This window comes from Protopterus annectens, chromosome 14.part0, assembly GCF_019279795.1.
Source record: "Protopterus annectens isolate FY-2018-M chromosome 14.part0, PAN1.0, whole genome shotgun sequence".
Taxonomy (NCBI): domain Eukaryota; kingdom Metazoa; phylum Chordata; order Ceratodontiformes; family Protopteridae; genus Protopterus; species Protopterus annectens.
The window spans coordinates 234,079,149-234,093,734 of NC_056748.1; the positions used below are offsets into that span (position 1 = coordinate 234,079,149).

The following is a 14,586-nucleotide window of genomic DNA, read 5'->3' on the forward strand; positions in this document are numbered from 1 at the left end:
AGGAGAGGGTTGTCTGTGTACATGAGGCAATTACTGCATTGCCCCAAGATGCCCAGATTCATCAGGTAGACAGGAGAAAACACCGGGAGCTGACACTTAGACATGCCTGGATAGGTGCTTATTTGTTAAGTACTAGAAACTGTTTTCCTCTAGACAGTGAGGAAAGTTGAGTGCTGTAGTAATTTGTAGCTTATTTAGTGCTTACAAGAAGTTCTGAACAAGTGCTGAAACAAAAAACGGGCTAGTTCTAAGAAACAAAATTAAGCTAGAAGGCTTCCCTCCAACACAGAAAGGCTTGGGGGCCTAGAAGCCTACAAATAGTCCTGGACTACCCACAGGAAAGGCAGGAAACAAGCTTAGAAAAAGTTTTTTTTTTTTTTTATATTTGTTTTCTTTTGTGTTTTTTGTTTTTAACTACTTGTCAGTTTGCTTATTCACTGTTCGGAGTTTTGGATCTTTTCTCTAATTGTACATGTTTATAGATGTACTAAAAATTATAATGAAACTTTAGTAATGCCTAGAAACTACAGTTAAAAATCGTCAGTATAATTACCGGTTTTCGTCTCATGAAAGTGGAATTTCGCTTTTTAAAAGATTTAAGTAATTCTCCCTGGAAAATGTAACCATCCTACCATTAGTTTCTAAGTTGAAAGATCAAGTAATCTTAGAAGGGCCACTCTTTGCTGGGCCACCTTTGAGTAATCTGAAGCTTATTTCAATGTAGCTTTTATAGAAGAGTCTTGCAATGAGCACAGGGTGGAAATAATTACACACTACCAACCCCCATAAAACAACAGCGGAAGTAATGATTTAGGCTATATTTTTGTGTGTTCTGCTTACATGTCAAGTCTTTAAAAGTAACAAGTTTTATTACTGTGATTCATATTAGAAATGTATATTGTGAGCAACAGCAAATACTGGCAATCAAAGATGTCACTCATATACCTCATCTCAACAAACATTAAAACTGCCTGAATATGAAAAGGTGTTGTGATGATTTCAAGATACTTCTCCAAGTCTTGTTGAGTGCTTTATGGTTAAAACCAGTTGTTCTGTAGAGTCCTAACCCACCATCTTCTTTTACAGCAACTAGCAGTGGTTCCAGAGCCAACTTTAGTTCTAAAAGAACTCACTCAACCAGTTCAAATGTATCCAACAGCTCGCCAAGCTCAACCTTGGAAAGGAAACACTTCACAACACGCAATGGAGGATATGAAGGTACGGCTAAGATTGCAGTAACAATTGCATAGGTAGAAAGTAGTAATAGCTTGCATGTTAGGATATTTCACACATAAAGCTGTATTCTGATGAGTTTTCCTATCATGCCAGTCTGACTTCTGGCAGAATAGAGGTAGAAAAAAACACATTGACATCTAAAATATTTAATGTTGATCACAAGACAGACAGATCATCTTGATATAAAGATATATCTGCTTTCTTTCTTGTAGTAATCTTTATTGACAGGAATCCCCACTTCTGAATTTCTTTTATCATATTTTAATAGGGTCTCCTACTCTGAGGTCTCTCTGGCAACATTAGCTCACAAAGATCCCACTTTCTCTTCTCAGCACAGATAGCATATGGAAAACTGACTTCTACTGTCTAGAATGTTATGCTGTCTTAAATTATTATCTTCCTGCCCTTCCAACTGTGAAGCTCTCAATTAGCATTTACTCCACAAAGACACACAGCAATAAAGGTAGAATGTGGAGGCAAACCAGCAACAAATAAAATCCAAACCACCACAGATAAAACAATGTACTGTCTAGTAATACTTAGTCAAAAAAACAAAGCTTATTTAGCACTTTCATCCAAAAATACAGGACTTCTTTCTGAGGACAAATGGTGGTTTGGATTTCTCAAGTACCATTTCACAGAATCTTCTCCTGTACATGCTTTATAACTCAAACGTAACTCTACCGTTAAAATCTCTATCTCTGAACCCTTGTCTTCTTAGATTACCACAGGCCACACTCCTATAAATTTCAAACAGAATCTCTCTAACCAACCAACTAAAACTAAATGCCAAGAAATGCATAACAGTATCCTTTGGGAAGTCATCCATCCCTGGTAATTGTCATATTGACAACACACTCTTAGAGCTGACCCAGTAGTTAGAGACTTAGGGACACACATAGATAGTAATCTAGCCTTTGACCATCATGTGTCTACAGTGGTGAGGAAATCATTCTATGTTGCACAACCTATAAACAAAGGTAAGGCATCTAAGTCCAAGGAAGTCATTTTTCCACTGTATTCTGCATTCATCAGACCTATCATTTAGTATAATGCCCCCTTTGGTATGTACCTAAACAGGCATATCCAACAATTGGAAAGTCCACAGAATCACAAAATTCCTCACTAAAAAAATACAGGGTGTAAGTAAAATGTCCTGTGCAGACTGCCTCAAGGCCCTGTCCCTGTATTCTGTCTCCTACAGGCTTTTAGATCTATGCCTGGCATACAGGGCACTGTCAGAACCCCACTCTGATGGACCTCCTGCATATCCACAAAACAAACAGCACCAGAATTACCTACTGTAAAGACTTAACCTTGCCTATGATATAAATAGGACCTTCTGGAGAGAGATAGGTGTGTATCCTAGCGACTACCCTGTCTATGGAACAGGCTCTGCATCCACGTGAAGCAGAGTTCCTCCCTAACCCAATTCAAGTGCAACTTGGACAGTTGGATGGGAAACCAGAAGTTCATCCCTGGTTTGACACCCATGTCTCTAATGGACACAGGTAACCTGTAAATGGTTCATCTCCCAGCCCCATGCTTACACTTATCAAGGGTATCAGAACTTGTCAGAGATCTGGAAAACATGGCTAGGTTTAAAAATACTGAAGAAGGGTTATACCTGAAGGCTTTATTTTGTTAAATAAAGTGAGCGTTTTTCATCAGGTTGCTTTTTTTTTTTTTAGGCTTAAAATGTCCCATGTGGTCATTAGCCTAGTAAACACCTATGAACCTAATTATTTAACATAGTCTACCACTCTCTTCACATTCCCCACTTAATGTTCTATCTACTGTCCTCTTTTCCTTCAGATTATTGTACTTTTTTTTTTTTTCCTTTTTCATTTCCCCAAACATCATTTATTGCTACTTATTATCACAGGTCATTGCAGTGTAGTTCTGAACTGTTAGCTTTTTTGAACTTTCAAATGGAACACATCATGTTACCTCACTACAACTGTCTGCAAACCATACCTGGTTATTTATGTTCACATCTACACATTGTTCAATCTTGGATAAATTGTGTATCAATATTTTTGCCTCTAACCCAAATTTTGGATTAAAATGGCACTCAGACTGGCTCACTTACTTGGTTAAGGAATGTTTAAATAAATAAAATAAATAAATGGATAGTAAGCATTAAACAAAGAGCCCAGCTTCATGTTTCATGCATGTATTTGATCTCTGAGGTAGTAAAGGCCAAGTAGGGTACAAAAAACATTCTGCAGAGCATTTGCACCTTTTTGCAAAAAAACATTTTAGAGAAAGCTTATAGCAGTCTGCAAAAATTTAGAAGCATTGTCACTGGTAAGAAAAGCACAGGGGGGAAACACCAAAGACAAAGCACAGAGCATATTTCAGCTCATTCCGTCCTATAAACTATTTAAAAAAAAAGCCTGCAATAGCCAAGTATAATATTGCCTCAGTAGTAGATATTTTGTCAAATTCTGTCCGACTTGCTGATAACCCTGCAATATTCTACCCCCAAAATCATCAGGAGGACTCCTAAATAAAGTGCCTTTGCATGACTTGCTGTGCACCCCAGTAAATGACAATGTGGACAGCATTCTGTGGTATTTCCAGGCTGACTACTAGCCTTTCAGGATAGTAACATGTTTTACAATGCTTGCCCCAACAAACACACACACATTTATGCATGAGCATGCATGCGCACACATACACATGTGTGCACACACTTGGGCATGATCTAGAAGAATTATAAGCAGAAATGACACAACAATCTTTTTGGGACAGTTTTCTTATAGATTTTGTGCACAGGTTTAGAAGTGTTTTTATACTTTTACTGTATTCTACCTGTTAAAATTATCGTGCTTATTTTTCATATCTCTATTGGTCTTTAAGGGCTGGGAATACAAATTAAGAATCCAGTACATATGAAGTATAATACTCAATATATATATTTTTTTATTTAGGAAGTTCAAGTGGAAATTCTTCACCCGAGTGTCCCAGGAAAGAGTATGGTAAGACATTTATATTTCTGATGTTTTGAAGGCATGCATTTATTCAAAGATTTTGTATGGTGAAATACAGTTTTTAAATTGTATTTTTAAATGTGCTTTTATTTAAAAAATCCACTGTATTTGTACTGCAGATCATATACCAGAAATACACAAGGTAATGTTCAGCTTCTTAGAGCTCCAAGGGAGACTTTTGTTAAGCTATTTGAATTTCTGCTTTATCACACTACTATGACACCTAGTTTTATTTCACTGTCAAAAGTATTTAGCTGATTTGCACTTCACAAATAGACTGTTGCTTCATTCAGTGTTAAACTGGCAGCAGCAGCAGACCAGTAATAGAACGAATCAAATTAAGTTCTCAAGGGGCATACAATAGAGTGGGGTACCATGGCACGGAATGGAGGGGAGAGGAGTAGCTTGGCACTGATAGCACTGAGTGGAATAGTATGGCACGGAATGGAGGGGAGTGGCATAGCTTGGAATTGATCAGCACTGAGTGGAATAGCATGGCATGGAATGAGCAACATGATGTGGCATGACATACAATGAAATTACATTGATTAAACTAGTATGCATGGCATAGGATGGGGTGATAAAGCATATTATGGAGTTCTGTGACATGGAATGCTAATGGAATGGCATGGAGTGAGGGCATGTTTCCTAGGATAAAGTGGAATGGTATGTCACTGCAATGTGTTGCGGCACAGGAAGGACTGGAGTGATGTGGTATGCCATGAAATGAAGTAAAGTGAAGTTTATCCAGAAAATATCTCCCTGTCAGCATCACCATATAGCAGACGTATAAGAACTCAAGTGGTCTGCAAGGTAGAGCCAGAATGCAGCTAAATTTCCATGGAAAACCAGCTGACCAGGCAGACTGACTCATGTCTAAGCAGAGTGATAGTGAAACAAACTTTAGGGAGCCTCTAAGTGACCACAGAAAGTAAACCTTTTGAGACATGAGATGAAGTGTCAGAAAAAAATACCGTCAGGCAGGTGTCTGAAATTATTAAGTCAATGCAACTGATATCACTCTTAGTGTGTTAGTTTGCTTTTCTTCCAATGGGGATTTTCTTGACCTGGATTAGTTGAATAAGACTGTGCATCAGAGTGAAACTACAGGCAATTAGGGGGTCATAATGCTAAATAACTGCATAGGTACCGAGTGAGTCTTTTTATTGTACCTAAATACTAAGCTGTGGATATGCATGCAGCTTGAATTACAGTTAGACAGGTATGCTTAGAATCTGTCAAGCAGCAGATTTCATATGTAATATAGTGGGGGAAATGGGTTTGCATTGTTACTTTGCTATTAATGGATGCTAGAATGCCTGAGTGAAAACATGATTTCAGTAGTTTGATTAATATGTCTAGCCATCACAGATAAACCTGCTAAAGAGCCAGGAGATGACAACTCTCTCACTTACGGGAGAGGACAGTAATTGTTCACACAGTGTGTTTAGGACTTAATTCCCTATCCCCACCTTCCACACACACATGTAAACACATACCTACCGTAAATAAGCTGTATTATACAAACTAGATATTTCTCATGTCATTGACTGCTGTATCCCTTGCCAAATCCTTCTCAAATGTGATGCAAAAAGGCAGATACATGAGAAGAGTAAGGGGCTGTAAATGTAATGCAAATAAAGTAGTACAAAATAGATTTTCTGGAATAAATTTGGGCTTCACTGCAGAAAGACAGCTGCATTAGTCCAGACTCTAAACACTGGATGAAGAGAAAGTCCTGATATGAGATGAGTTACTGTTAACCACATTTGAATGTACTGTTTGAACTTAAGAATACAACTGAGCCAAGTTCTGCCTGACAAATATCACATACCTCATTAATTCAAGGAAAGGCACAAGGAACCAGTGAACAGTGAACTGAAGTACGGTACTGCCATTATTTAAAACAATTCATATTTAGCAGGCATTTGTACCTGCTGACCACATCTGTGAATGGTAAGAGTAACTCTGCAAAATGACATGAGCTGTTTATTAAGGAATTCAAATGATCTGTCTCTTGGCTTGTGCCTGACTTGATTTGGCCTTATATAATATTATCTTGCCCAGACTGATTGTGAGAAAGCTCACTCCAGTATGTATATGTTGAAGTGCATGCCCCAGTATAAGGGGCTCTGCTGGATGCATGACAACATGTCCCCTAGTCTTAGCTAATTCAGATGACTTTCTAAGTTTGCAGTGAGACTGTCACTTGGCCAGCTTACTGTACCTGCAGCCAGACTCCAGTCCACAAGCACCATGGTTTACTAACCTGGATTTGCTCACAAAAATTGCAAATATTGGGCACCAAGCAAAGGCACTACTGGCTTATATGGCTGGTTAAATCTGCCTGTAGCTACTCTGATTTGCTGTGGTGTCTAGTACAATGTCTCATTCAACTGGCTTGCTGATCTCAAAGCTAGGCTCTTATAAGTGGTAGAAAACTACACACATAAACACATCTCTCTCTCTCTCTCTCTATATATATATATATATATATATATATATATATATATATATATATATATATATATATATATATATATATATATATATATATAGAGAGAGAGAGAGAGACACACACACACACACACACACCAAATAATCAGCACTCAAATTAAATATAATGGTGAAAGGTCCACAAATAATAGGGGACACAAAATGATGAAATAATGTGTGCATTGGAGTGAAAATGGAATCACTACATTGATGACGTCATGAGGTGAAACTGGTATGCTGTTTTTCATTCAGCTGAGTGGTTTTGGCTGATATTTGCTGGCTTGCCTTCTTATATATATGGCATATACTTCTCAGACGTACAGGCAAGCATGGAAGGGCTGTGGCTGACTAAGTTTGCGGACGACTGCAAACTGGGTGCTATAATAGAGTCTCCGGCCGACATGGAGATCCTCCAGAAGGGCCTAAATGAGACTGATGCATGGTGTCAAAGCCATGGTCTCAAGCTAAATGCAAAAAAATGCGTAGTAATCCCCTTTGGAAAAAACAGAGTAACCGCAAACTACAACATAGGAGGTAATCCCCTGAAATCGGAAGAAGAAATAAGGGATCTAGGGATGCAAGTAGATAGTCAGCTTTCCTTTGATAACCATGTTGCCAAAGTGGTTAGAAAATCCTTCTATGTGACCCATCTGATCACGAAAGGGTTCACATCAAGATCTAAGGATGTAATGGTGCCCCTCTACTCTTCCCTCATCAGACCCATTGTTGAGTACAATGCACCAATTGGAATGTACCTGGCTAGACATCTCCAGCAGCTGGAGAGACCACAAAGGTACCTAACCAAGAGGATTACTGGCCTCAAACAATTGCCCTATGCAGCAAGACTGAAAAAGCTAAGACTGTTCTCTGTTGCATATCGCTTTCTCAGAGGCAATCTCTGTCTAACGTACAGGGCCATGTCCAACCCAGAATTGCTGAACATGCTCCATCTTAGTAAAACCAAATCTACTCAAGCTACACGTTCTAGGGATATAAACCTCAACACAACAATGAATAGAACATGCTGGCGGGATAGATTCCCTTCGCAGAGACTTCCCTTACTATGGAACAGGGTCCCAATCTACATAAGACAGAGCCCCTCACTATCACTCTTCAAAAGTAACCTTGATGAGTGGATGGGTAACAGAAAGTTCACACTGGGGATCACACCAACAGCACTACTAGATAGGGGCCAAGGGTACAAGCTGCTAGTACAAGGGTCTAGGGAACTACTAAAGGGACAGTGAATACCGCACAACATGGCTGGGCTAATATAAGCCTTTGGGCAGATAGCCCAGTACCAACCTATGAACCTATATGACTATAATTGGATGTATTTTGATTCCATTTTGATTTTAATATATGGATATTATTTCATCATTTTGTGTCCCTTATTATTTGTGGACCTTTAGCCATTATATTTAATTTGAGTGCTGATTCTTTGGTGTGTGGCTGTATTGTTTGGAATCGAGCACCTGTTTTGGGCCATGCACCATCATTTGTTTATATATATATATATATATATATATATATATATATATATATATATATATATATATATATATTTTGCTTGTGTAGTAACCATGTCAGTATTTTCTACTGCCCATATAACTGGTGTGTGTGTGTGTGTGTGTGTGTGTGTGTGTGTGTGTGAGAGAGAGAGAGAGAGAGAGAGAGACAGCCATCCATATACACACACACATATTTATATATTTGTGTGTGCAAAAATATACACACACACACACACACAAATATATATATATATATATATATATATATATATATATATATATATATATATATATATCTCCATACATACACAGTCTCAAAAATAAGTCATATATGTATTTTTTAAATAGAATCTTATTTTCACATACAGAGTGCTTATAATGATCTTAAGGATCTAATTTTTAGCCCAAAATTTCACAGACAGTACCACTCATTCACCCTTTTTCTGCAAGGTATAATGACCACTGAAATTGTTTAATTATAAGTAAAGATAATGGAATAAGCCCCTATATGGGGTCACAGAAGAATGCAGCCCCTTCCAAAAAGTACCTTTAGAAATCAGCATTTTTTTAAAATTATCATCATTCAAAATTATGGACCTCAACATTTCAATAAGCAGCCTTTCATAATTAGAAAAATTCACTCTAGTAAAGAGCATATGACAATACATGGTTAATAATTTATTCATTTACTTGTTTGGTTACCAAGAAAATGGACTGATTATTTCAGACCCTCTTCAGCGTGACGTGGGAGAATAATAATAGTGGATGAAATCAGAGACTCTGTAAGACCATTCTGTATATTAAAGACTGAATATGCTCACACTCTTCTCTGAGTGAGGCATGCACTGCAGTGATGTGGAGGCAGTCCATGGTCACATGTTACAATGTTTATCATGTGCAAATGCCCACAATGAATAATATGCCTACATGTCTTCCATCTTTTTTCCACCTGAGCTAGAGGCCCATGTCCTCCAGTGGAGATCAGACACAGGTGGGAACAACTAAATACTCCCCGACAGCTACAGAAGAAAGAAGCAGCCAAAGCCACTCAGCTCTACCCCCCTCCCCAAATCCAGGTTGCTACTTAAACATGGGTCACTCAAGAAGAGTTTATGCATACTTTGCACCTTGTCTTATGGAAGAGTTTTTTTGGGGAGGGAGGTTATAATTTGAAGATGAGGAAAGATAGTCCATTGATCTACCTAATACTATGATGAAGACATTTCCAGATGAGTGATCCTTGGATAAAAAGAGCTTTACCACCTGTTGAAAGTTTGTATGAATGGATGAAGAGGGTGCTGTTGCATGAGATTTTAGAGTGCAGGGTATGAGTGGAAATGGTGAGCAGGAGTGAGAGAATGAAAGTGGATCTTCAATTTATAGCTAGTAATCTAAAGGTTAAAGAAACAATGATATAGCCTGACAGAATAGTTATAGGCAACCCACCACATCTGTGCAGTAAGACACAGCAGCGTTCAAAGTTAAAATGCAGAAAGATAAAGTAGCGTAAATGTTTTAAAAGATAAGAAGACCACCGGTGTTAATATTTTTCACTATTAAAGTTGGAGAAGCAGCGCAGTTTTACTTTTGTTAGAGCTCCTTGCTACTATAATCAGTTAACTATTTGTTAATACTGGTGTGAATTTCATCTATGCATAAGTGAAGAGAGGACAAGATCTAAGCAGGTTGCTATACCCACCCTTATGCACAGAATACACCTTGCACACACAGCTAGTTATGTCTAAATACAATTTTTATGGGCCAGTCCTTCACGCTTGTATTTTCCAGCAGAATGTAGTGATGTGTTGTGCTTGTTTTATTATCTGACATTTTCTTTACTGTTTGTTTTTTATAGGGACTTCCACCACCAGGGGGCGGAGTCAAACCAGAGGTAAGAATGAAAACACCAACGAGAATGCAACAGTTTTAAAAAGGTTCCTATCACGTCATCGAACTTTTACAAGTTTGAGCCACATATGGTCGAGACCACAAGTTTGAATTTGTAAAAGTTTGAGCATGTGAATGGAAATCTCCATAGATGGAGGTTTCCATTCTGTTGAATGTGGTGTGATCTCGGAGTTGGTAAATTTAAGTTGTGGGGGTGCAAGGGGGCTTTCCCCCCTGCTTACAACAGTTTATTTTGTTGTCCATTGTGTTTTTTAGGTAATCAAAGTTATGTAACTTCGAACATAATGCTTCGACCATTAGGTGTTCGAAGTTACGTAACTTCGACAATGTGATATAGACACTTTTTAAAAAACGTACAACAATGGGTCATTTCCAGTAAATCTTTTATGTGACCAAAGAAGTGATAGGTTACTTGCTTTTTTGTAGTACTAAGGCATGTTCAACACTGTGAAGCTTTGTATATCAGAATTATTACTCACCGCATTATACAGAGACAAAAAGCTGAAACATCAGGTTTTTCTGTGGGAGGGATAGCAGATATTTACCTGCAGAAGAATAAGAGAAGCAGTTTGATTTTAAGACCATCAGAATACAGTAGAGGAACACAGCATAAGCTGTATTTTTTATTGACTCATTTTCCAGTACATATTTAATCCTACTCAGGCTCACTGAAGAGCTAGACCCTGTCCTAGAAGGCAATGGGCATAAGGTATAGAATTAGTCTTGGATGGGACATTACTGCATTTCAGGACACATGCATGCACACATACACATGCACACACATATGTATTAACATGCACATCACAGACAAAGGCACGTGGACAGACAGACATACACACACACACACACACACACACACACACACACACACACACACACACACACACCCATGAGCATACATGTGCACACAAACACACACATATAAACTGGCATGCACATCACAGACAAAGGCACACACACACACACACACACACACACACACACACACACACACACACACACACACACACACACACACACACACACACACATGAGCATACATGTGCACACAAACGCAAACACACACATATAAACTGGCATGCACATCACAGACAAAGGCACACACACACACACACACACACACACACACACACACATATATATATATATGTGTGTATATATATATATATATATATATATATGTGTGTATATATATATATATATATATATATATATATATATGGGTCTCCTTTGCATTACTGAATTTACACTTTATAATTTAAACCAACGAGATGAGTACTTCAAAACCAGACATCGCCAAACCTTCACTTTGCCAAAGTTTATATCAACAAAACACCTTCTGCACATTTTCTAGTTTCAGCACTCAAATCTGTTTCTTTGATCTCAGCACTTGTTCAGAAAAAAAAAAAATAATGTCATCTGCTTTTACTGTACTTGTGTTTCTACCTACTTTTTTTACTTTTGCATCATCTTAAAAGTACTCAATTGTATTTATTACTGCTTGGTGTAACTCATTCTAAGCCTTTTGGTTTAAACACTTGGGCTTCGGACCAGTTGTTTTGCACTGAGAGGGTTTGTGGTCTGCACTGTAGTGGCAGAACAGGTAGCTTACATCCTTCTAGGTTGGGAACTGCTGATTGAGGGCTCAGTGTCTGTTATTCTAAAAGTGTATTAATTCTGGTTTAAGCACTTGGGCTTTCAGGCCAGTTATTTTACATTAAGAGGGTTCGTGGTCTGCACTCTTGTGGGAGGAGAGGCTGGACTCTGCCCTTCTGAGCTGGGAATTTCTGGTTGAAGGCTTATAGTGCATGCATATCTGAACTGCTTCTTACTGAAGTTGGTGCCTTGTTTGCTGTGGCATAGACTGGATTCGGGCCTGCTGGATCTAGCTTTGTTTGTGTAACTTGAGCACTAATCCAGGCATTCTCTAAAGTATTCAATTGTATTTATTACTGCTTGGTAGTAACTTGATTAAAGTATAGCTATCATTCTAAGTCTTTTGGATTAAGCACTTGGGCTTCAGACCAGTTGTTTTACATTAAGAAGGTTTGTGGCATGCACTGTGGTGGCAGGACAGGTAGCTTTCATCCTTCTAAGTTGGGAACTGCTGATTGAGAGCCCAGTGTCTGTTATTCTTAAAGTGTATTAGTTCTGGTTTAAGCACTTGGGCTTCAGGCCAGTTATTTTACATTAAGAAGGTTTGTGGTCTGCACTCTTGTGGGAGAAGAGGCTGGACTCTGCCCTTCTGAGCTGGGAATTTCTGGTTAAAGGTTTATAGTGCCTGAATATTTGAACTGTATCTTACTGAAATTGGTACACCTTGTTTGCTGTAGCATAGACTAGATCCAGGCCTGCTGAATCTAGCTTTGTTTATATGCTTGTTGTTTGTTTGCTTATTTCCCTGGAACGCTAATTCCACCTAATACGCGGCTTCTCAGCACTTCTGTGGATCACTAGTGATATCTGCATTGCTTACTGTACTTATTTTCTTGTTTCACTTGAAAGAAAGTTACTGTTTGTCGTTTTTGCATTTAAGTTACCTGTAACACATTGCACTTAAGTTACCTGGCACTTGCTCACTAAAGCAATTATATAAGTCAGCACTAAAAATTAAAAGCACTACACCCTCACTCCCCACTGACCCTGGATTTCAATTATTAAGGAATTCCCAATATTATTCTAGCATGTCCAAAGGTCAGTTGTCAATCTCCTCTCCGGTCCAGCTGGTGAATCTGGGAATCTTGAGGCAATGTTACAACTGCCTCATGTACACAGACAACCATCTCCTCCTCCCAACAAATTCCAACACATGTGAGAGATGCAACCATATAGCCAAACTGGAGGCTAAGCTCTCTCAACTCAGTACTGGCATAACCAGTCTGGAGGAGAAGGAAACCACACTCACTACAATTCCAGTCTCACATAGATCTACCATGACAGCAAACCAAACACATAATCACACAAAAACATACTCGGAGGCATTACATAAAGATCTGCCGAAGCAGCAGAGACCTCCAAAGCAGACACCCAAGCAGCCGCTACCCCAAAACAAAACACGTGCAACACATATCTCACAAAGCCAGTGTGCCAAACAGTCACAGCCCTTAAGACTAAACAACACACCTGATACACTTGTAATAGGTGACTCTATCGTCAGGCACACTGACGTCCCGCTCACCAGGCTGAACAAGGAGAGGGTCACGGTGAGCAGCCTGTCGGGCGCTAGGATCCGCCACATAACACAAGCACTCAGGTCACTCCAAGGCAAGTACAAATATGACTCAGTCATTGTCCATGCTGGTGTGAATGACCTGAGATGTACCTCCCTGGACTACATGAAAAGAGACATAAAGGAGCTCTCTGAGCATGTAGCCCAGGCCGGTATGACCCTGACCTTGAGTAGCATCTTACCCTCACCAAGAATGATGCCACAATATGAAGACAAGATGATCAATTTCAACAATTGGCTTAAGTACTGGTGTCATTCAAAGGGGATCCAATGCCTGTCAGCTTGGGATGATATGCTCAACAAGCCACGATGCTTCGCTAGGGATGGCTTGCACCTGTCACCCCTGGGTTTTCGGATATTGGCAAAGGCTCTTGCTACCCCCATGGTGCCTTTTTTAGGCAAGGCTCAAAAGACAAACCCACCTCCATAGGTATCACAAGGGATAAGAAACTAAGAGTAATGCTGCTCAACGCCAGAAGTCTAAACCTCAAGATGCATGCACTCGAAACTCTCCTTAGCATGGAGAACATCGATATCTGTGCAGTAACAGAAACCTGGTTCAGGGCTCCCGAGAGCACCCCAGCACTACCAGGTTATACCTCATACCATCCTTTTCGGCCCCAAAACTTGGACCGAACCACAAAAGGAGGGGGAGTATCGATATTCATCAAAGATACCCACACCTCCAGGTTGGTGGCAAAGCACGAAGCATCAGAGACTATCCATGTGCAACTAACAGTGGGTAAAACTGCCTTCCAGTCTATAGCCTGCTACAGACCACCCTCCCAAACCCAGGAACCCCACTCGGCCTTCCTTAGAACACTGGAAAATATGAAGGTCTCTCCAAACACCATTATATTGGGCGACTTCAACTACCCAAACATAGACTGGGAGCATTACTCTAGCTCCAACACCCTAGCCCAAAGGTTCCTAGAATTTATAAACTCAAATGCTATGGAACAACTTGTTACCACTCCCACAAGAGGGGAAAACATACTGGACCTGATCATCACCAACATGGGGACTCTATGCTCCAGACCAGAAGTGTATCCCTCACTGGTAAGATCAGACCATAAACTAATCTCACTGGATATTCACATCCCGACACCACCCCTGCCCAGAAAACCACAGTGAAAAACTTCTCTAAAGCAAATTTCACACTCCTCAAAACAGAGGTGGAATCCTTCAAAGCCCCAGGCCTATGGAAAAT

The 14,586-nt window shown here is 39.4% G+C and overlaps 1 protein-coding gene across 4 annotated transcripts in view; it reads left to right on the top strand.

Annotated features, from left to right (window-relative positions):
* Positions 1-14,586, top strand: part of COL17A1 (collagen type XVII alpha 1 chain) — a 423,506-nt gene that overhangs the window by 64,837 nt on the left and 344,083 nt on the right. For all 4 annotated transcript variants that reach the window (XM_044055953.1, XM_044055955.1, XM_044055956.1 and 1 more), the window contains exons 5-7: positions 1,087-1,218; positions 4,173-4,220; positions 10,095-10,130. In XM_044055953.1, coding sequence (XP_043911888.1) covers positions 1,087-1,218; positions 4,173-4,220; positions 10,095-10,130 — 216 coding nt within the window. The remainder of the gene's footprint in view (positions 1-1,086; positions 1,219-4,172; positions 4,221-10,094; positions 10,131-14,586) is intronic.